Source organism: Terrapene carolina, unplaced genomic scaffold (assembly GCF_002925995.2).
Source record: "Terrapene carolina triunguis isolate 2854851 unplaced genomic scaffold, T_m_triunguis-2.0 Scaffold714, whole genome shotgun sequence".
Taxonomy (NCBI): Eukaryota; Metazoa; Chordata; order Testudines; family Emydidae; genus Terrapene; species Terrapene triunguis.
Genome location: NW_020665065.1, coordinates 22,288,167 through 22,310,378, shown reverse-complemented (window position 1 = coordinate 22,310,378; position 22,212 = coordinate 22,288,167). Strand labels below are relative to the sequence as shown.

General features: G+C 51.4%; 1 protein-coding gene across 6 annotated transcripts in view; it reads right to left on the bottom strand.

Moving 5' to 3' along the window:
- The window catches only part of HP1BP3 (heterochromatin protein 1 binding protein 3), an 81,440-nt gene extending 79,595 nt beyond the window's left edge, over window positions 1-1,845 (bottom strand). For 3 of the 6 annotated variants that reach the window (XM_024213380.2, XM_024213383.2, XM_024213382.2), the window contains exon 1: window positions 1,758-1,839. Coding sequence is in view for 1 of the 6 variants with exons in the window: in XM_026659930.1 (XP_026515715.1) it covers window positions 627-635 (9 nt within the window). In the remaining 5 variants the exon portion in view is untranslated. Of the gene's footprint in view, window positions 1-626; window positions 1,708-1,757 lie in introns of those variants that run through there. The other 3 variants (XM_024213384.2, XM_024213385.2, XM_026659930.1) reach the window with 3 other exon arrangements.
- Window positions 1,846-22,212: the final 20,367 nt, after the last annotated feature.

The window sequence follows — 22,212 nt, the reverse complement described above, 5'->3', positions numbered from 1 at the left end:
TTTCAACCAGAAACACAGTCCAGAAGGGTGGACAGGCTAATAAATCCAGAATGCTTCCACTTTGGAGCAGTCCAATTTTTTCTGGCTATAGAATTTACAGCCTCCTCTCCCACCTAAAATGTAGTGAAGATAAAGGCTTAGATTTTGAAACCTCACCAAAGAAAAGTTTTTTTCCCAATGAGATGGAGAATGGTGCCTTGTATTCTAGGATTTGAACCATAGCTCCTAACAGTCTCTAAACACATTCCGACATGGATGAAGGCTTTTCTTTTGGAAACACAATGCACTAGATGCTATGCCCCCTGTGCAGATTTGCGCCACTGCTCAAGAAACCACCTCAACAGTGGTAATTAAGACAGCTACCATCGGATTTAAAATCTCCTTGTATTGGCAAAGATTGTGGTGAAAATGGTGTCAAGACAGCTGGTGTTAAGAAACCTCCTAAGTCCTCATCAATTCTATTTAAGACTTATGACAGAGAGGCTATTGATATTTTTGGTGGTTGTGCTACTCCAAGCGATTACACTTTCACAGAGCCCATGCTGATTTTGTTAGATCTGTCAGCAACATCGGATAGCATCAACCCTAGGGAAACTCGGTGGATGAAATAAAATTATTGGACCAACCTCTACCATTGAGAGAGGCAAGCTTTCATAGAACTCTTCTTCATGTCTGAGAAAGGTACTCAGAGAGTTGATATATGTTTCAAGAGGCTGCTCAAGGTGAAGTGGGCAGTTAACACCTCTGTAATTGCAGGACAAAGGAGGGTTGGTAGGTTACAGTTTGTTGTAGTGAGCCATAAATCCAGTGTCTTTACTGAGTCCTTGATTTTTAGTGTCTAGCATCAACAACACTGCAATCAAGCAGGTGGTGTCATGTATCACTTCCTCTCAAAGGGCTCTCAAATATTGGATACCATAAGGTTCAGTCTTTTATCCCTCCCAATACGTAAATGCTACAGATGAGATAGTGAGGGGTTACAAACCGCAATGTCAGTGGCATTCAAGTGAAACTTCATTCTACATCTCGTTTCACTCAACTCTGCTGCTTTTGTGCTTGTGAGGCTTGTCTCTAGGTGTGACTGAACCAGGACAAGACCAGAAACAATGCTGCTCAGTCAGGGAGTTTATCCAGAGAAGCGGAATGGGGCTCTTTCATTTTTAGAGTGCGGGGCTGTCCCTTCTCAGTCCAGCCCAGCCTTGGAGCCGCATCAGATCCCTCAGCACAGCTAGATATGCAGGTAGTAACGGCCCTCCATGCCAAGCCAGGCCAAAAGACTACCACATCTTCTCGCCGCTGCTACAGCTCTACCTGTCACTGCAGGCTACTCTACTGCAAAGCGTATTACTTGGTGCGGTTTCTGATGACCCCGCGGAGCTCGGGCGGGAGCAGGGCGCTCCAGTCGCTATCCACAGCCTCCTCCAATGCCCTGCGCCCCCGGGGTGCGGAGGCCCGGTCGCCCCGGTGACAGCTGAACGCTGCTGCCCGCGCCAGGACGCCCCACGCCGTCTGAGGCCGGAGCCTGCTCAGCTCCAGGTCCATCCCCTCCTGTCCTCGCTCTCCTTCTCGCTCCCGCCTGGCCTGGCCGCCCGCCCGCTCCGGACACTAGGCCAGTGGCGCGGGGAACCAGGGGGCCGCTGCCTGCCCCTCCCCCCACGCGGTCGATGAGGGGTCGTCCGGCCCTTCCACCAACGGCGGCCTAACTCGGCTCCACCCCGGGGGACCCGACCCCTCCGCAGGGAGGGGGGGTTACTCACCGGCAGACTCGGTAGACACAAAGCGACCCCTCTAATGGCGGCGATGGAGAAGACGGGGAGGGGGGTGGGCACAGCCGCACCGCAGCCAATCGAAGCCCCCGAGCACCTTTCGAAAGCCAGCACGGCCCTTCCGTCAGAAGAGCCCTGAGTTGACGGCCAATCAGCGCCGCCGCACAAAGCGCAGGCGCACAACTAGGCGGGAATCAGAGCGCAGCGCAGGGCAGCCCCCAAAAAACAAATCGGGAGCGCGCGGGGCAGGGCGAAGTTGCGGGGCGTCCCCAATGGCGGCCGGGAGCCGGCCGGCCCCGGCCCCGGCCCCGCCCCCTGCCTCGGTTACTTCAGTGCTGCCCGCGGGGCCTGACACTTCAGCAGCGCTCGCCAACTGCCCAGTCCTGCGCAGCCGTCGCGCGCGCGCTCCCTAGAGGAGACACACCCCCTGCAGCACGCGCTCCCTGCCTCTGTTTTTAAAGAGACAGTAACTGAGACAGCCCTTGGCTCCTGCTCAGGCTGGGGCAGCCGCGCCTCAGGAGCGAGGCGGGGAAGCTGGGCCACCGCGCGGGAAGAGGCAGCAGGCCAGGCTCAGCTCAGCCAGCGCCTGGGGGTAACTTTGGAGTCTAACTTAGGGTATGTCTACACTTACCCTTTAAATCGCAAAAAGTCCCTTTTCGCAGTAAAACTGCGGGAGTGTCTACACTTGTTAATGACTTTTTGTGAAGAAAACCACCTTCACCAGAGGCATACAGCTCTTACCGCTGTTCTTTTTGTGCTGCTGTGAAAGTGAAGACACGTTGTACCAGTGTAAACACCTTTTGGCCTCTGGAGGATATCCCACAGTTCAAAAAGCGACCACTCTGGCCAGCATCTCTGCTGCTGACGTTCGCCCCTCCCCTAGTAAGCCCCGGGAAGTTTGAAGCTCCCTTTGTGGATGTGGCAGGGAAAGCAGCCAGACTGCAGGACGTTTACAAAAAATGCCCAGGAAGAAACAAGGAAGTAATGGGGCTCCTGAGACATGAAGCAGGGCAGCACTGGGCACTGAGGAGGGACCCAGAATGCCTTCCGCTTAACCCCCCCACACACACACACAAGATCTGTTGAGAGAGTTGCACTGTGGGATAGCTAGGGTTACCATATTTCAACAATCAAAAAAGAGGACGGGAGGAGCCCCGCCCCTGTCCTGCCCTAGCCCCGCCCCTGCCCCTTCCACTCCCTCCCACTTCCCGCCCTCCTCAGAACCCCCAACCCTCCCCCCCACTCCTTCTCCCCTGACTGCCCCCTCCTGGGACCCCTGCCCCTAACTGCCCCCCAGGACTCCACCCCCTACCTAAGCCTCCCTGCTCCTTGTCCCCTGACTGCCCCCTCCTGAGACCCCCCCATCCTAACTGCCCCCCTAGGACCCTACCCCCTACCTGTCCCCTGACTGCCCCAACCCTTATCCACACCCCCACCCCCAGACAGACACCAGGGACTCCCATGCCCCATCCAACCACTCCCCACCCCCTGACAGCCCCCCCCCCAGAACTCCCAACCCATCTAAACCCCTCTGCTCCCTGTCCCCTGACTGCCCCCTCCTGGGACCCCTGCTCCTAACTGCCCTCCAGAACCCCACCCCCTACCTAAGCCTCCCTGTTCCTTGTCCCCTAACTGCCCCCTCCTGAGATCCCCCCACCCTAACTGCCCCCCAGGACCCTACCCCCTATCTGTACTCTGACTGCCCAAAACCTTACACCCCAAACCCCCAGACAGCCCCCCCCGAACTCCCGACCCCCCCCCCCGCTCCCTGTCTCTTGACTGCCCCCTCCAGAACCTCCCTGCCCCTTCTCCGACCCCCTGGCCCCCTTACCGGGCCGCTCAGAACAGAGTGCTGCAGAGCAGCGCGCTCGGCAGCAGGGGACAGGGGAGCAGGGGGTGGAGCTCCAGACTGCCGGAGGCCCGAGGCGAACGGCCGGCCGGCAATCTGCAAATGCAGGGAGCGGGAGGGAGGGAGAGAGAGGAGGGGAGTGGTCTCAAGTTGCAGGGGAGAGGAGGGGGAAGTGGAGAAGGGGATCTGGCTGTCAAAGCCCCGTGCGAGTGGCACGATCCGGCCGGCTGCCCTGTCAGCCGCGCGCTCTCTGCCTTGGGGGGAAATTCGGACATTTACAAATTCCCCCCGGACGCTATTTTTAACTCAAAAAAGCCGGACATGTCTGGCAGAATCCGGACAAATGGTAACCCTAGGGATAGCTGCCCTACAGCCTACAGTTTTCAGAGTGGTAGCCGTGTTAGTCTGTATCAGCAAAAAGAACGAGGAGTACTTGTGGCATCTTAGAGACTAACACATTTATTTGAGCATAAGCTTTCGTGGGCTAAAACCCACTTCATTGGATGCATGCAGTGGAAAATACAGTAGGAAGATATATATACACAGAGAATATGAAAAAATGGGTGTTGCCATACCAACTGTAACAAGAGTAATTAATTAAGATGAGCTATTAGATGAGCTATTATCAGCAGGAGAAAAAAAACTTTTGCAGTGATAATCAGGATAGCCCATTTCCAACAGTTGACAAGAAGGTGTGAGTAACAGTAGGGGGAAAAATAGCATGGGGAAACAGTTTTTACTTTGTATAATGACCCATCCACTCCCAGTCTTTATTCAAGCCTAATTTAATGGTGTTTAGTTTGCAAATTAATTCCAATTCTGCAGTTTCTCGTTGGAGTCTATTGTTGAAGTTTTTTTGTTGGAGTATTGAACAAAAAAACTTCAAAAAAAAACAACCTTCCTGATTATCACTACAAGTTTTTTCTCCTGCTGATAATAGCTCACCTAATAGCTCACCTTAATTAATTACTCTTGTTACAGTTGGTATGGCAACACCCATTTTTTCATGTTCTCTGTGTAAACACTCTCTGATGCCTGAGGAATTGAGTGAGTACACAAACCAGTGCTTTACTGTCACCGGGTCCCTATCACTGGTGAAACTTACAGCGCAAAAACTCTAAGTGTAGACATACCCTAATGGTAGCCGGGCCCATGCGTCCCTGCTGGACCGCATCACAGTAGCCCTGTCCCTGGTGTCCTGGAAACGGCCCTGCCCTACTTGCAGAGAGCGTTTAATGGACAGAACCAGTCGGTGGGAGGGAGTAGCTGCCCTGAGACCAGGCAGAAGAGCGAGCAGGCTCCAGGCCAGCACACTGGTCATAAACTGCTGTAAGGCACATGGCAGGACCTTGTCCTCACTTTAGTGTCAATCTACAGTGGAGTGGAGCAATTCCAGATTCATGCTGAATGTCTCCCCCAGCCCAAAACTGGGGCAAAGGGCTAAATAGTGTAACATGCACTGATTGGGCATTTACTAGGCCTGAAACACCTCTAATTTATCTCTTTGGAAAGTGGGGTAACATTCCCCCCCACCCCCGATATCACTGGTGACATAAACTGAAAGCCATGGGGAGGAGGGATTAAGCCCAGTTGATAGGGGAAATACAGCTCACTTCTTTGCCTGGGCATAGAAGTTACAATAGCCACTAATAGTGTGTACATTAGCACCTCAGAGTTACAAACACCAGAGTTACGAACTGACCAGTCAACCATGCACCTAAGCTGGAACTAGAAGTAAGCAATTAAGCAGCAGCAGAGACCAAAAAAAAATAGGCAAGTATAGTACTGTGGTAAATGTAAACTACTAAAAAAATAGGGTCACAGTATGGCTATAGTACTGCTGTCCCCACAGCTGTATCTGCAGTAGAAGTCTGGATCAATGCATAATGTCTTGTGGTGTATATGGAGCTCCAGATCACCATCCTACATATGCCTAGAAAAGGTACATCTCGCAGAGATGCTGCAGAGGTTACTGGAGATCTGGTGGAATGGGATCTCACCCCATTGGGGGTGGAGGGAATACGAGCTAGTTGGTAACAAAGGATGATGCAACTTGAGATCCACTTAGAGCAGGGGTTCTCAAACTGGGGGTCGGGACCCCTCAGCGTGTTGGGAGGTTATTACATGGGGGGTCGTGAGCTGTCAGCCTCCACCCCAAACCCCGCTTTGCCTCCAGAATTTAGAATGGTGTTAAATATATAAAAATGTGTTTTTAATTTATAATGGGGGTCACACTCAGAGGCTTGCTATGTGAAAGGCGTCACCAGTACAAAAGTTTGAGAACCACTGACTTAGAGAGTCTCTACACAAATAGAGCTTGACCCCTTGATCACTTTGCTATGGTAATAAAAAGTTTGTGTTTTTCTAATTGCTTTTGTTCTCTATAGATAAAATGCCAGTGCCTGTTAGATGTCTAGAGAATGGAGCCCTCTCTCCTCGTCAAAGACATACTGTTTTGGAAAAAATACCGGTAAGTGGATGGTTTAACTCATTTGAATCTCCAAAGTTATTTTAGGGATGAATTTCCAAGTGGGAGAGAGGGGCAAAGAGACACCTTCTCTTTATGAAAGATGGCATATGGCGGCTCTGCCATGAGTACTCCCAGCTCGCCCACCCTCCTGGCTCATGTTATGGCTACTAGGAAGGCAGCTTTCATCAAGAGATGGGATGTAGAACCAGGTGGCTAATGATTTGAAGATATGTTTGGTGAAAACCAAAAGAATAAGGTTGAGGTCCCATTGTGGTGTTGTTTTTGCCATTGGTGGAAGAGTTTGAATAAGTGTCTTCAGGAATCTAGCCATTGTGGGATGAGTGAAGATAGTATGGTCCGCAAATGGAGGATGAAAGGTGCTGATTGCTGGAAGATGTTCCTGCAGGGAACTGACTGAGAGCCCTAATGTCTTAAGGGTAAGTAAGTATTTTAAAATAATAATGATCCCATGGGACTCTGGAGGTAGCTGATGCTGTTCTTACCAAGAGGAGAAGCGCTTGCATTTGGCCGAATAGCATCTCCTGGCAGAACTCTTCCTGCTTTGTTGGAGAATGGTTTGAACAGCCACTTAACATGAACACTCTGTGTCTGATGCCCATCCAAATACCAGGCCCTGAGTTGTAGAGGTTCTGAGCTTGGGTGCCTGATTGTACCATTACATTGCATTAGCACATCTGGAAATGGTTGGATATTGATGGGCAGATGGGTTGAAACCCTCAGGAGTTCCGAGAACCACACTTGTCTCGGCCCATTGAGCATGACAAAGATGACCTGAGCCCTGTCATGGTAGGTCTCTTGCAGGACTTGTGGCGTTAGTGGGATGAGAGGGAAGGCATATCTGAGGTGGTCTGTCCAGGGGAGCAACAGGGTATCACCCTTCAAGCTATGGGCCACAGCTGCTCTGGAGCAGTATAGGGGTAGTTTCTTGTTCCCTTGTGAGGCAAAGAGACCTCAGGATGGTGTTTCCCCACTGGGTGAGGATCTTGTTCAAAACAGAATTGTGACACTCCCATTTGTGGTCTATGGAAAAATGTCTACTGAGACTGTCTGCTAGGGAATTCTGCACACTTGTTGGTATACTGCTGAGAGGGTTATGTGGTTTCTGACACATCAATTCCAGAGGTTGATTGTCTTTGCACACAGGAGGAGAGAGCTTGTTCCCCCCTGTTGTTTATGTAGAAGACAGTCATCCTATTGTCCAACATTACCTGAATATGTTGGGATTGGATGAGTGGAAGGAAAGCATTGCAGGCCTGACAGACTGCTCTTAATTCCACTAAGCTGATATACGTCCTGGCCTCCTGAGAGGTCCAGGTGCCTTGAGCAGTGTGATTGTCCATATGGGCTCCTCACCCTAAGAAAGAAGCAACTGTGATTTTTGTCTTCTCAGGTGTAGGTGTGAGGAAAAGAACTCCCACCCAAACTTTCTCCAGATTTGTCCACCAGGTGAGAGAAACTATACCCTGTGCTGGAATTGTTACTTTGGTATTGATGGTGTCTTTTTCTTTGGTGAGTAGATGGACTGAAGCCAGGTTTGTAGGCAGCGGAGATGAAGCCTGGTGAATGGTGAGACATAAGTGCATGAGGCCATGCAAACAAGGAGGAAAAGACAGGTCCTGACTGTAGTCTCATGTCTGAGGTTGATCTGTTTTATCAGCTCGTCCACGGTGTGAAGATGGGAAGATAGATTCTTGCTGTGGTTGAGTCCAAAGTCACTCCTATGAAATCTATGGATCTCATGGGAATCAAAGTAGACTTTTTGTGGTTGAGACAGATTCCCAGGGAAGACAGACTAGGAATTGAGTTGCCAGTTGGACTTCCCTGCTGGATCTGCTAGTTATCAAGATATAGAAACACAATAAAGCTGTTTCTTCTCATTAAGCTACTACCACTGAAAGGACTTTTGTGAAGACCCAAGGTGCCATAGCTAGTATGAATGGAAGGGCTCTGAATTGGAAATGGTCTTGCCCAAGGAGGAAATTTCTGTGGGATGGGTGAATGTAGATGAAAGTGTCTTTCATGTTGAGAGCTGAGAACCATGTGCCCTTTTCCAGAAAGGGAATTTTTAATGCCAATGTGACCATGTGGAATTTTAATTTTTGGGTGAATAGATTTAGTTGGCATAGGTTGAGACTTGGTCTCCGTACACAGGATTTTGGGGGGACTAAGAAATATGGGGAGTAGAACCCTTTTCTTTAGTGCTGAGGGGGCACCAGTTCTCTGGCCCCTTTCTGGAGTAGAGAACTTACCTCTAGATGAAGAATCTTTGTGTGAGATTGGTCCCTGAAAAGGGCCTGGGAAGGGGGTTTGGGGTGGGGAGGTGAGAAACTCAATGGTGTAGCCTTGGTGCATGATGTCTAGTACCCACTTGTCTGTTGTTATTGCCCTCCAGTTGTGGCAAAGTGGGTAAGACAATCACCAAATTTTTGGGGGGGGCAATAAGGTATGCCATCAATATTGATATGCAGTCCTCAAGCGTACCATCAAAAGAATGCCGTGGACAGTGGGTGAGGCCAGACATTGATTGTAGTGGTAGAAGAAGCCCCATATCTGGGTTTTTGAACCCTTAGGCTTTTGCAGAGTGGGTTGGGGTTCATAAGGGTGCTGATGATAGAATGCCTGAGTGGGAGGTCTGGGTCTATAGATTTGCTTATGTCGTCTCCTCTTCAGGGCAGGGGTGTAAATGTCCAGGGGGAAGAGGGTTGTCCTAGAGTCTTTAAGGGAGTGTAGAGACTCATCGGTCTTTTCTTGAAAAACATTAGATTCATCAAATAGAAGGTCCTTGATGGTATTCAGGGTTTTCCAGGGAGGTCCAGAAGATTGCAACCACAATTCACGCTCATGATTACCACTGTAGTGAAGGCTCCAGTGGCAGCTGTGTCTACTGCTTCTTGGAGTGATCTCTTGGCCACCACCCTGCCTTCATCAATGAGGACTTGGAACTGGGCCCTGTCTTCCTGAGTAAGTTTGTCTTTAAAGTGTAAAAATTTAGAAAAATTCAGGAAATCTTATTTTGCTAACAGTGTCTGGTAGTTAGCAACTCTGAATTGGAGACTAGCCAATGAAAATATTTTCATCCCCGAAAGGTTGAGGTGTCCAGCACCCATGTCCGTGGGAGTAGTCTTAAGATGCTTTGTCCTTGACCTTTCTGAAATTGCTTGCACCACTCAAGAATTGGGCAATGGATGAGTGAATAAAAACTTTGTCCCTTTAGCGGGCACAAAATATAGTTTTTCAGTCCTCTTTGAGGGAGGGGCACCAAAGGCAAGGAGTATGCCACACAGATCTGGCAGGTTCCAAAATGACTTGATTGACTAGAAGGCTGGAGGATGTCCAGTAAACCATATTGTGTGTTCTGTAACTGACACTCGGTTGCTGGCTTCTGTAATAGCTCCTTGTACTGCTTGTGGTCATCGTCTGGGGAGGGGGATGATGGAGCAACCACCTCATCTGGTGTAGAGGATGACACAGCTGTCAGAACCAATGGAACAGTGTCAAGGTCAACTTCTTCCTCCTCAACTCCAATGAATCTGGTTGGTATTGACTGGGAGAGGTGCTTCTTGTATGGATTTGGGATGTCTGCTGTACAATCTGACGGAGCCTAGTAAGAAGGACTGGCTGGTGGGGGAGGGCTCCAAGACATACGGTACCAATGGTCCACTGGATAGCCATATTCTGAAGGAGGTGGACAGTTCCACTACCTCCTGTGGTTCTGTCTGGGCTTGTTTTCCTCAAGGGGTAAGTACATCTGGATCATCTGATGCTCTCCATGAAATAATTGGTTCCTGCTCTAGTGGCAGCGCTGTCAGTACCAGTGTGAGGATGTTCTGAGTGTGGATGCAGTAGGACAGCATTCTCTTCCTCTCAAGGAGGTTTCTTTGGGCGAAAGGATGTCTCCAAGGAGAGCCAGGCCTGGTAAAAGAGGAGACTGTAGATAGGACAGAGTGAAAATATCCTCTGGCAGGGTAAAGCATTTGGTCCTTCCTGGCATTTTGGGGAGCTATTGAGGAGACTGGCGGGCATCTGATGGTATAGTATGCAGAGGATTCCACAAGGAGTGTGTCAGAACCATCAAATGGGAGTCCAGAATGGAGCTCCCAGACAGGAACTGCAAGTACCAGTCTTTTGGCTTGTGGGATGGAGCCTGAATTGGTACCATCAGATCCTTCTTCCTTTGTGCTTTGACTTCTTGAATGGAAGGTTTGTGTGGACCTAACTCTTTTGGACCCATGTGCAAGGATTCACCCAACTTGGACCGAGGTGGGGAAAGATCCCTTTTCTTAGAGGCATATCTGGACAGGGACCTGTCCTTATGCCTATGATCATATCCTTTACTCTTGTGAGAGGGTTTTGTAGGCTTAAGTGTCTTACCCTCTATTCTAGAACTCATACTATGGAGAGGCGCTGCTTGCAGTCTGAGACTGCTGTACAAGGGGGTCTCCTGGGCCTGAATCTGAATGGGGCCTCATACCCTGCTCCATGAGGTGCTTCTACAGGCAGAGTTCTTGTCCCTCATGAGTTCGGGGAGGGAAGAAGTGGCAGATACTGCACTTGGTGGTGATGTGAGCCTCCCCAAGGCAGTAAAGGCAGCGCTGGTATTTGTCACTGACGGAGAAGGAACTGGGGCAGGAGACAGTTATTGAACCCAGGGACTCTTGGACTAGTGCCTCTCCACAGAGGGAAGCTCTCTGGGGTGAGGCAAACTAATTAACTATATCAGTATTAAAAAATCTACAAACAGTCTAAATTATTGAAAGTAGTAAAACATTTTACAAATTATATTTACATGTATTAAAGCAGAGGGAGATCGAAGTGGACACAGGATTCTGACTCAGGCTGCATGGGAGAGAGAAGGAACTGGAGAGGCGTTGGTCCACACTGCCCTTTATACCTTTGGTTGGGAGCATGAGGAGATCAACTACGCCTGTGCGGACCAATGGACACTGCTTACTGTGACACTATGTACCTCAAAGTAGCATCCTTGAACCCCCATATTCACCATTGTCATATGATTATCATTTTAAAAGTCTTGATGTGTTGAACAGTAACATCCTGTTGGATTGTATGTACTATCATTATATATGAAGTATTGCTATATGTGTTACAAAAATATGTTGTGAGCTTGGGATCACCCATAGTTACAACAAAGGAGTAGCCATCACTGGCCAGACGGTCGATAATGGCTCATCAACACACAATCCATTATCTCAGAGACTTCTCAAAGAAGGCAATGGAGACTGACCAGTGGGGACTGACTGACCCCCACATCACAGCAAGGATCTTTCAAGCAGCTGGAAGAAGGTATAAAAAGAGAGGAAGTGACATCATAGAATCATAGAATCATCACTTGGCCTCTCTTCCCCCTCATCTCCAGAAGCAAGTCTGGAAGAAAAAGACTTTGAACTGATGGAGTTTGGTCCCAGGCTGGCAAAGGGTCCAGTCTGTGTATTGAGGAAAAAACGGTTACTCACCTTTGTAACTGTTGTTCTTCGAGATGTGTTGCTCATATCCATTCCAATTAGGTGTGTGCGCGCCGCGTGCACGATCGTCAGAGAATTTTCTACCCTAGCAACACCTGGTGGGTCGGCTGTGGAGCCCCCTGGAGTGGCGCCTTCATGGCACTGGATATATACCCCAGCCGACCCAGCGCCCCCTCAGTTCCTTCTTGCCGGCTACTCCGACAGTGGGGAAGGGGGGCGGGTTTGGAATGGATATGAACAACACATCTCGAAGAACAACAGTTACAAAGGTGAGTAACCGTTTTTTCTTCTTTGAGTGCTTGCTCATATCGATTCCAATTAGGTGACTACCAAGCCTTACCTAGGCGGTGGGGTCGGAGTGAGACATCGCTGAGTGCAGAACCGCTGATCCAAATGCAGCATCGTCTCTAGACTGCTGTACAAGCGCATAGTGAGCGGCAAAGGTGTGAACCGATGACCAAACTGCCGCTCTACAAATGTCATGGATTGGGACGTGATCCAGGAAGGCAGTCGAGGAGGCTTGGGCCCTCGTGGAATGGGCGGTGAGGCGCGGCGTCGGGGCACTGGCCAAGTCATAGCAAGCACGAATACAGGACGTGATCCAAGAGGAGATACATTGCGAGGAGACCGGTAGGCCTTTCATCCGGTCAGCCACTGCAACAAAGAGTTGAGTCGTCTTCCTAAACGGCTTTGTACGCTCGATATAGAAAGTAAGGGCCCTGCGTACATCCAAGGAGTGCATACGCTGGTCTTGACGCATAGCGTGCGGCTTGGGATGGAAGACCGGGAGAAATATATCCTGGTTCACATGAAAAGCTGATACCACTTTGGGAAGAAAGGCAGGGTGGGGGCGAAGCTGCACCTTGTCTTTATGGAAGACTGTATACGGAGGTTCGGACGTGAGGGCTCTGATTTCAGAAACACGCCTTGCTGAAGTGATGGCTACAAGGAAGGCTGTCTTCCAAGATAGGTAAAGGAGTGACCAGGTAGCCAACGGCTCGAACGGGGGCCCCGTGAACTTGGAGAGAACCAGGTTAAGCTCCCACGCCGGAACCGGCTGACGCAGCTGTGGGTATAGGCGGTCTAAGCCCTTGAGGAATCTGACGACCATCGGGTTAGAGAAGACCGAGGAAGCGTGTTCTCCTGGGTGGAACGCCGATATAGCAGCCAGGTGCACCCTAACCGAAGATATCGCCAGGCCCTGCTGTTTTAGGGATAGAAGATATTCAAGTATAAGTGGGATCGACGCCTGCAAGGGGGGCGTGGCCCGCTGCTCGCACCAACAGGAGAAGCGCTTCCATTTGGCCAAGTAAGTGGCCCATGTAGAGGGTTTCCTGCTGCCCAACAGAACCTGCTGCACAGGATGTGAGCATCGTAGTGCCACCCGAGTTAGCCATGCAGCATCCACGCTGTAAGGTGGAGCGATTGCAGGTCGGGGTGACAGAGTTGGCCGTGGTCCTGAGAGATCAAGTCCGGGCACAGTGGAAGTGTGATCGGAGTCTGTACCGACAGCTCCAGGAGCGTGGTGTACCAGTGCTGTCTTGGCCAAGCTGGAGCGACTAGAATCATACGTGTCTTGTCTCTGCGTAGCTTGAGCAGGACCTTGTGGACCAGCGGAAATGGAGGGAAAGTGTAGAACAGCTGGTCCTTCCATGGTAGCAGGAAAGCGTCTGACAGGGAGCCCGGAGATCGCCCCTGGAGGGAGCAGAACACGTGGCACTTCTTGTTGGCGCATGAGGCGAATAGGTCGATCTGGGGAAATCCCCACCTCCGGAAGATGGAGTGGATGATATCTGGGTGAATCGACCACTCGTGCGTTTGGAAGGACCTGCTGAGACGGTCCGCTAGAGTGTTCTGGACTCCAGGGAGGAACGATGCCATAAGATGTATCGAGTGGGCAATGCAAAATTCCCACAGGCGAATGGCCTCCTGGCATAGGAGGGACGATCGGGCTCCCCCTTGCTTGTTGATGTAGAACATGGCCGTGGTGTTGTCTGTGAGGACTGCCATGCTACGGCCATGTAGGAGACCGTGAACGCCTGACAGGCTAGGCGCACTGCCATCAGCTCTCGAACATTGATGTGCAGAGCTAGTTCGGATGTGGTCCACAGGCCCTGCGTTTGGTGCTCTCCAAGGTGAGCGCCCCAGCCGAGAGATGATATGTCCGTGACCAGGTACAGGGAGGGTTGTGGGGTGTGAAATGGCACTCCTTCGCACACCGACTTGTGGTTCAGCCACCAGTTGAGAGAGATCAAGACCGGATTCGGAACCGTGACCACCATGTTCAGGCTGTCCCGACAAGGACGGTACACCGATGACTCCCTGGCCTGAAGCGGGCGGAGCCGAAGTCTGGCATGCCTGGTTACGTAAGTGCAAGAAGCCATGTGTCCCAACAGGCTGAGGCACTTCCTTATCGTGGAAATCGGGAAGCCCTGGAGGCTGCGGATGATGTTTGCGATGGTCTGAAACCGAGTGTCTGGCAGAAGAGTGCGGGCGAGTCTGGAGTCTAAGACTGCCCCGATAAACTCTATTCTCTGGGTTGGCTCCAGAGTAGACTTTTCTTTGTTGAGTAAGATGCCCAACTTGCGGAATGTTTGTAGTGTGATTTGGACGTGGGATTGAACCTGCTCCCTGGTGTGGACGCGCACCAGCCACTCGTCTAGATACGGGAACACCTGTATCCTTTGTCGACGAAGGTAGGCTGCCACGACGGCCATACATTTGGTGAACACTCTCGGAGCCGTGGACAAGCCAAAGGGAAGGACGGCAAATTGGTAGTGTATGTTGTTTACTACAAATCTAAGGAAGCGCCTGTGCGGAGGGTAGATTGCTATATGAAAATATGCGTCCTTCATGTCAAGGGCGGCATTCCAGGATCCAGGGAAGGGATAATGGTCCCCAACGAGACCATGCGGAACTTCAACTTTACCATAAATTTGTTGAGTCAGCGTAAATCTAAAATGGGTCGAAGACCCCCTTTTGTCTTGGGGATCAGGAAGTAGCAGGAGTAAAACCCCCTTAACTCTGATGGAACCTCCTCTATCACCCCCATAGAAAGGAGCGTAAAAACCTCCTGTGTAAGGAGTTGCTTGTGAGAAGGGTCCCTGAAGAGGGACGGGGAGGACGAAGAAAACTGGAGAGCGTATCCCCCTTCCACCGTGCAAAGAACCCAACGGTCCGAGGTTATAAGGGACCAAGCACGGTGGAAATGGGAGAGGCGATCCCGAAATAAAGGGAATGGATCCTGGGTGGTGGCTAGTACGCCGTCCTCGAGCGCACCTTCAAAAATTTTGTCTAGGCCCTGAAGGTGGTCTAGGAGGGCCTTGGTTCTGACCGGGTTGGGGGCCGGTTGACCTCCTTCTACCACCTCGTCCACGCCTTCTGGGGAAGTCCTGTCTTGGACGAGGAGGAGGAGGGTAGAACCTCTGGGGCTGGGGCCTAAATGGCCTGCGCTGGGGTCCTGGGACATGCATCCCCAGGGAGCGCATGATGGTTCTAGAGTCTTTTAGGCTCTGCAACCGAGAGTCCGTCTTGTCCGAGAACAGTCCCTGACCATCAAATGGCAGATCCTGTAGGGTGGCAAACCAGACACCTGGAGCCAGGAAATGCGTCTCATGACTATACCTGATGCCAGTGTTCTAGCGGCAGAGTCCGCTATGTCTAGCGAGGCCTGTAAGGAGGTCCTAGCCACCTTTTTACCTTCCTCTACTAGGGCCCCAAACTCCTCTCTCGAGTCCTGGGGGACCAACTCCTTAAATTTACCCATGGAGTTCCATGAGTTGTAATCGTAGCGGCTCAAGAGTGCCTGTTAGTTTGCGGCTCTTTTGCATTAGCTTGGATCGTACGGATGATGGGCAACACCACCCGGGATGGAGCATCAGCTGAGAGGATGCTCACCACCGGGTCCTCCACTTCCACTATCTCCTCTGCCTGTAGATCCATGTTCTGCGCCACCCTACGTAACAGGTCTTGGTGGGCACGGAGGTCTATCGGGGGTGGGCCCGAGGTTGTCGTGCCCGCCACTGCCTCATCTGGGGAAGACGAGGAGGATGCCTCAGGGGGTAAAGGATCCAGAGGTGGGTCTGGGTCTGAGGGTCCCCGATGGCCAGGATCCCCTGTACCGGGGTCTGGGGCCTGCATGGGCGTTGGCACAGGAGCCTCCATACCCCCTGGGGGAGGACGGGTAATGGTGGCCTCCAGTACCCTGGGTCTGAGTGTGCCGAGCGAGAGGCCACTGGTGGAGCCCCTTGTGCCTGGTGATATGCCCATGGGGTCCAGAAAGACCAATGTGCAGGGTCCTGTCTAGGGTCCTCTGCCCCATCCTGCCAATGGCCCAGGTCGTCCACTGCCTGTCCCTGCGCAGGATAGGCTGAGCGGGAGGCACCTTCAGAAGAGCGAGACGCAGATCTTGAAGGCCAGGGCGGTGCCGAGCGTGATTGCGCTGGCTCCTCCTGGAATGGTGCCGAGCGGTGCCGGTCCACGGGAGAGCGGTCTCTGCGCGGTGCCGGGGAGCGGAACCGGGAGCGAGAACAGTGCCGATGGCCATGCCGGTACCTGGATCCAGATCTGGATCGCGAAGAAGACCGTCTGTAGAATCGGTGCCAGGAGCGGCCTCTCGAACGGGATCGGCGCTCATACCGGTGCCGGGAACTGCATCGGGACTCTGAGCGGTACCGATGCTCGGGTCGGTGCCAAGAGGTGGACCGGTGCCGGGAGGAAGAGCTGGGCCGCGAGTACGACCGGCGCCGTGATGAAGACTGGTGCCGGGACTGCGAGCGGCGTCGGGACCTGCTCCGAGACCGGGAGCGGTGCCGAGAGTCCACGCTCGGAGATGGAGGGCGTAGCAGGGCAGGCTTGCCCCTGGATTGCACCGTGCGGAGCGGATGCGGTGCCGCAGTCTGAGACGGTGCCGGTTCCATGAGGGCAATGAGGTCTCTCGCCGTCGCAAATGTCTCCGGTGTAGACGGGAGACACGGCTCAACCACGGAACGGGGCGGGGAGCCAGTCCGCACCGGACTCAACGCCCTTACTACCGGTGCCAGAGTCAACGGTGTCGATGATGGCGCCTGCAACCTCGGACGTTCCGATGTCGGACGCGACTCCGCAGCCAGTGCGGGGGGCGCCGGTGCCTGCTGTTGCGTGGCAGTCTCCTGTATTTTACGGGGTCTCTTGTGACCCAGAGACGGAACGGCGCCGAGGGGCTTGCGGTGGACGCGGTGCCGATGGAGGACGGTGCCGTGGGGTCTTATCCGCGTCTCCTCGCGGTGCAGTACCCAGGCCGACGCCGGGGCGTTGCGCACCGAGGCGTTCGGTGCCGGAGCTTGGCGTGCCGAAGGAGGGTCTGGGCTAAGTGCCGCCTCCATAAGGAGCTGTTTGAGACTAAAGTCCCGCTCCTTTTTGGTTCTGGGCCGAAAAGCCTTGCAGATCCTGCACTTATCAGTCTGGTGAGACTCCCCTAGATACTTTAGACAAGAGTCGTGGGGGTCTCCCGTTGGCATAGGCTTAGCGCAGGTCGCGCATGGTTTAAAGCCAGGAGCCTTGGGCATGAGCCCAGCTGCACGCCGGGGGGAAAGGGGGAGATGAAAACCCCCTTACCCCCGCTAACTACTTATAACTACTCTGTAACAGCTATTAAACTACTAAACTATACTAAATCTATAACTATACAACTAACAACTATCTACAACAATAACTAACAAGGAAAGCTAGGGAGAGTGGAGGACAGCTATGCCGCGCTCCACAGTTCCAACGACCGTCATGGGCAGCAAGAAGGAACTGAGGGGGCGCTGGGTCGGCTGGGGTATATATCCAGCGCCATGAAGGCGCCACTCCAGGGGGCTCCCCAGCCCACCCACCGGGTGTTGCTAGGGTAAAAAATTCTCCGACGATCGTGCACGTGGCGCGCACACACCTAATTGGATTCGATATGAGCAAGCACTCGAAGAAGAACTGTAACTTGCTTGAACCATCTGTCAGGGTGAGAAAGGCTGTTTGATTCAACTCTTGCTTAGACTAATAGTTTAGGATTTAGAATGTGTGTTTACTTTTTATTTCCTTATTTTCTTATTATCTCTGACCTTTAGGCTTACCACTTATAATCATTTAAAATCAATCTTTCTGTTGTTAATAAACTTATTTTAATGTTATATCCTTACCAGTGAGTTTGTCTAAAGTGCTTGGGAAATCTCAGCTCAGGTTACAAAGGCTGGTGCATGTCCACTTTCCTATGAAGAAGTGGTGAACTAGGTAACGAGCTTACACTGGCCAGGCTTCTGACCAGTGCAAGATGGTACAGTTCTGGGGTGCAAGACGGGGGTTCTGGGGGTATTGGCTGGAGCCTCTCTAATGTTGGTTCATGAGTGGCTCAGAGCTCATTCAGTAAGGGTGTGTCCCACACCCTCACACAGTTGGGTGTGTCCCTGTCTGTGGATGGCTGTGTAAGTGCTGTGCCTGCCAGAGGCTTGTAGCTTGTGTGACAGACCCAGACTAGTGAGGTACAGGAGTCTGGTAGAGGGCAAATATACTGGTCACTGGATGAGTAGTTTTCTGTTCCCTGAGTGACCAGAGCAGGGGCTGCACTAGAGTAATCAGGAACCTGCTAGAACCAATTAAGACAGGCAAGATAATTAAGACACCCGGAGCCAATTAAGAAACTGCTAGAATCAATTAGGACAGGCTAGCTAATCAGGGCACCTGAGTTTAAAAAGGACCTCACTTCAGTTTGTGGCGTGCATGCGAGGAGCTGGGAGCAAGAGGCACGAGGAGCTGAGAGTGAGAAGACATATTGCTGGAAGACTGAGTACAAGCATTATCAAACACCAGGAGAAAGGTCCTGTAGTGAGGATAAAGAAGGTGTTGGGAGGAGACCATGGGGAAGTAGCCCAGGGAGTTGTAGCTGTCGTGCAGCTGTACCAGGAGGCACTCTAGACAGCTGCAGTCCACATGGCCCTGGGCTGGAACCCGGAGTAGAGGGCGGGCCCAGGTTCCCCCCAAACCTCCCAACTCCTGATCAAACACAGGAGGATTTGACCTGGACTGTGGTTTCTACCAGAGGGGAAGGTCTCTGGGCTGTTTCCCGACCCACATGGTGAATCTGTGAGGCAAGCAAATCCGCCAATAAGCGCAGGACCCACCTAGGTAGAGGAGGAACTTTGTCACACTTGACATTAGCGTCATAGCGTGAGAGGCAGCCAAGGTTGGTGGGTTTGGCGGGCTCAGCAGTCCCTCAGTACAGGTTGCACCCCGGCGACCCTGTCACCCTAACTAAAAAATTCTGGCCTCAGGTGCATGGTGTACATCCACAGGTAGAATACAGATAGAGACCATCACTGGAAGAAGGACACGGAGGAGCTCCGGAGCACTGACATTCAAGTTTGGTGACGAAGAGGGTGGGAGGGCAACCCCCACCTAGATTGACAGATTACTCAAGCGTGGCCCCAACCTACCAGTGTGGCAACTGTGGTCATGCTAATAGTATCGAGACGCTCAGGCCTACATCATTGTGGAGGGGGAAGTGCTGCCACAATGGAGATAAGAAGGAGATCCTCCGTGGAGGGCGGAGTGCTATCTCTCAAGCAGAAGGTGGTGTAAGATGTGCAAGTGAAAACCAGCCCATGAGTCCAGGTCCAGACAGGCTGCAAAGCAACCCAGCAGCTTCAGAATGTGTCTGACCAAGGTATGGAAGAGGATGTGATCTTGGAAGATGCTAGTTTCTGTCCTCTAAGAGGAAGGACCAGGCTGACAAGCTTCCATCCTAATGCCTAAATGTATGATAATCTGGGAGGAAAGGAAATGACTTCTCTCAGTTGATGAGGAACCAACAGTCCAATAGGCTACTGTCCCTAGACTGGATCTAGGATGGGCTGAAGAGGCTTGAATAAACGAGAGGTTAATGTGAATACCCTGCTGATGTAAATTAGCTATGAGGACAATAAGGGTAGGCCTAAGCAGAGGCAGAAGAAGTGTAAGTTGCCCCGAGCAAAGTTCAGCTGCTGCCAGTGGGCTGGGAGGATGGGGACATGATCATACACATTCTTCAGGTCCACAGAGGCAAGATGATTTCCCACGAGGTAGCCTAAAGGATGGATTTGGGTGGTGCGGCTTCCATCTAGAACTTTCTGCAGCAGATCTGCATGTTGAGGATGCAATGGTCTAGGTCAGGGGTCAGCAACCTTTCAGAAGTGGTGTGCCAAGTCTTCATTTATTCACTCTAATTTAAGGTTTTGCATGCCAGTAATACATTTTAACGTTTTTAGAAGGTATCTTTTTGTAAATCTATAATATATAACTAAACTATTGTTGTATGTAAAGTAAATAAGGTTTTTAAAATGTTTAAGAAGCTTCATTTAAAATTAAATTAAAATGTAGAGCCCCCTCGACCAGTGGCCAGGACCTGGGCAGTGTGAGTGCCACTGAAAATCAGCTCGCGTGCCGCCTTCGGCACGCGTGCTATAGGTTGCTTACCTCTGGTCTAGGTTCAGGTGAAAGCCCCATGTTTGTTTGTGGACCAGGAAGTACCAGAATTAAATCCCCAGCTCTGCTGTCTGAGTGGTGGTGTGTGAAAACAAAACGGATGACCTTTGTGGTCAGCTAACGTGGGATTTTTACCTCCGGGACTTGGTCTGTTCCTGATAGCCAGGCTGTCAGTTGGAAGCCTAAGGGCCAAGGTGCAGGAAGGAATTTGATGTGGAATACCTAGAACGCCCCAGCCTTTATGGTTGATTTCAGTGACCTTCCCACTGGAACAGTTGGCAGTGGGGTTGACTGAGATTCAGTAGGATTTCTTAAAGGTAGGGTCAGTCTGGGAGCAGAAGAAGGACATCTGTCTGCATGGAAATCTTCCCACAAGAAAGGTGCCTGTAAGGATCCTGGAAAAAGGATATGATCTGGCAGAAGCCCTTCCTTTGGGAGCTTCGGCAGAAAGCAGATCCTCCTTTGTAGAGTGTTTTGAGATCTACAGAGGAAAAGTGTAGTAGGAAGAGTTTATTATTTGTGGATTAGGAGGCATACCAGGGAAGGGATCAGCCCAGATAGCACAAGAGTTCAGCAGATGCATGGTTTGAAGGGAGATTTCAGCAGCTCCCAATGACATAAACCACTGCATGAGTGATTTGCTCTGAGCTTGCCCTCATAACTGTTTGTGATATCACAATTTGATGTGGACATGACTGGTGTCAATCACAGATGATGAAGGACAAGAGGACAGGAGGAATTGAAAACTCTGTGCCTTGTGCTCAATTGCGGCTGATTTGTATGAGTAGGAAGCAGTGCTGAGAAGCATGAACACAGAGGACCAAGCCAAGGGGAGCATTTCACATAGCGACAGGATGGCAGTTGGGATGCTGTCACTGGGTATCTTCAAATGTTTAACACAGGGAAAGCAGGGCTGTCACGCTTTTTCCTTCCTCTTCCCTGAATAATCATGCCTGGGAGGTTTTGCTACACATCTAGTCCAGAGGTGGCTGCCCTAGGGCTACCTCTATTGGAATTAGCTTGGACTGTCTCACTGGGAGTCTGGGCAGCATGACAGCCTGTAGAGTGCATTATTGCCAGGCATGTGATGGTGCCAACAAATGTAAACAAGGAAGGCATCTCTAAAAGGTGAAACTTTGCCAAGTAAGATAACACAACTGTAATTCAGCAGTTTGTCCTTCAACCTCCCACTCCATAAGTACTCTCTGTTGAAAATACACACACTACCAGCATCTAAGCCAATGGTGTGGCTGGCTTAGACTCAGTCCAGTGGAACCTCATGAATTCACTGCAATGGCAGCGAGACTGTAGTGAGGCGGAGTGGCCTCCCTCTGAGCCAGAGAGGGACCGCTCTCTGTCCCTTGGGGGGCAGAGCCAGGCCAAGCCCACCCCTCATGCTGTAAGCTGAAAGGCAAGACAGGAAGTCTAAGAGGCAAGGCCTTTAGCTCAGGTGGGGCAGAGCCAGAGGAGTCAGTCACCTGTGCCTTGCCACTGGCCTCTGTCACAGACTGAGCAGTGTCAACCCCTTCTCCTGGAGGAGGACCCTGAGGAGCTGCTGGGACCGCCGTCAGACAAGTATCCTGAGGAGCTGTTAGGATTGCTGGCTTCTGAGTATCCCTGCGAGATAGAGGAATTTTGACCACCGAGCCCGACCAGACTGGTAGGAAGTAGCTCAGGGGAAAAAAACACTTACCTACCTTTTGTAACTATTGTTCTTCGAGATGTGTTGCTCATGTCCATTCCATTCTAGCTGTGTGCGTGCCCATGTGCACCGTTATTGGATTTTTTTAGCCTTAGCGGTATCCATAGAGCTGGCTCTGGCACCCTCTAGAGCCCCATGCTCATATGCCGATATATGAAGTGCAACCGGCCCTATGTCCTCTCGGCTACTTCTTACTGGTAAATCCCACAGAGTAGGAGAGTGGGTAATGGAATGGACATGAGCAACACATTTTTTATTCTTCAAGTGCTCGCTCATGTTGATTCCATTCTAGGTGACTCACAAGCAGTATCCCTGGAGGTGGGCTCAGAGTTCACAGTTGTGCGGTTTGCAATATTGCTTTACCGAAGCCAGCATCATCCTGGGCCTGCTTGGTGATCACACAATGGGACACGAACATATGGATGGATGACCAGGTAGCAGCCCTGCAGATA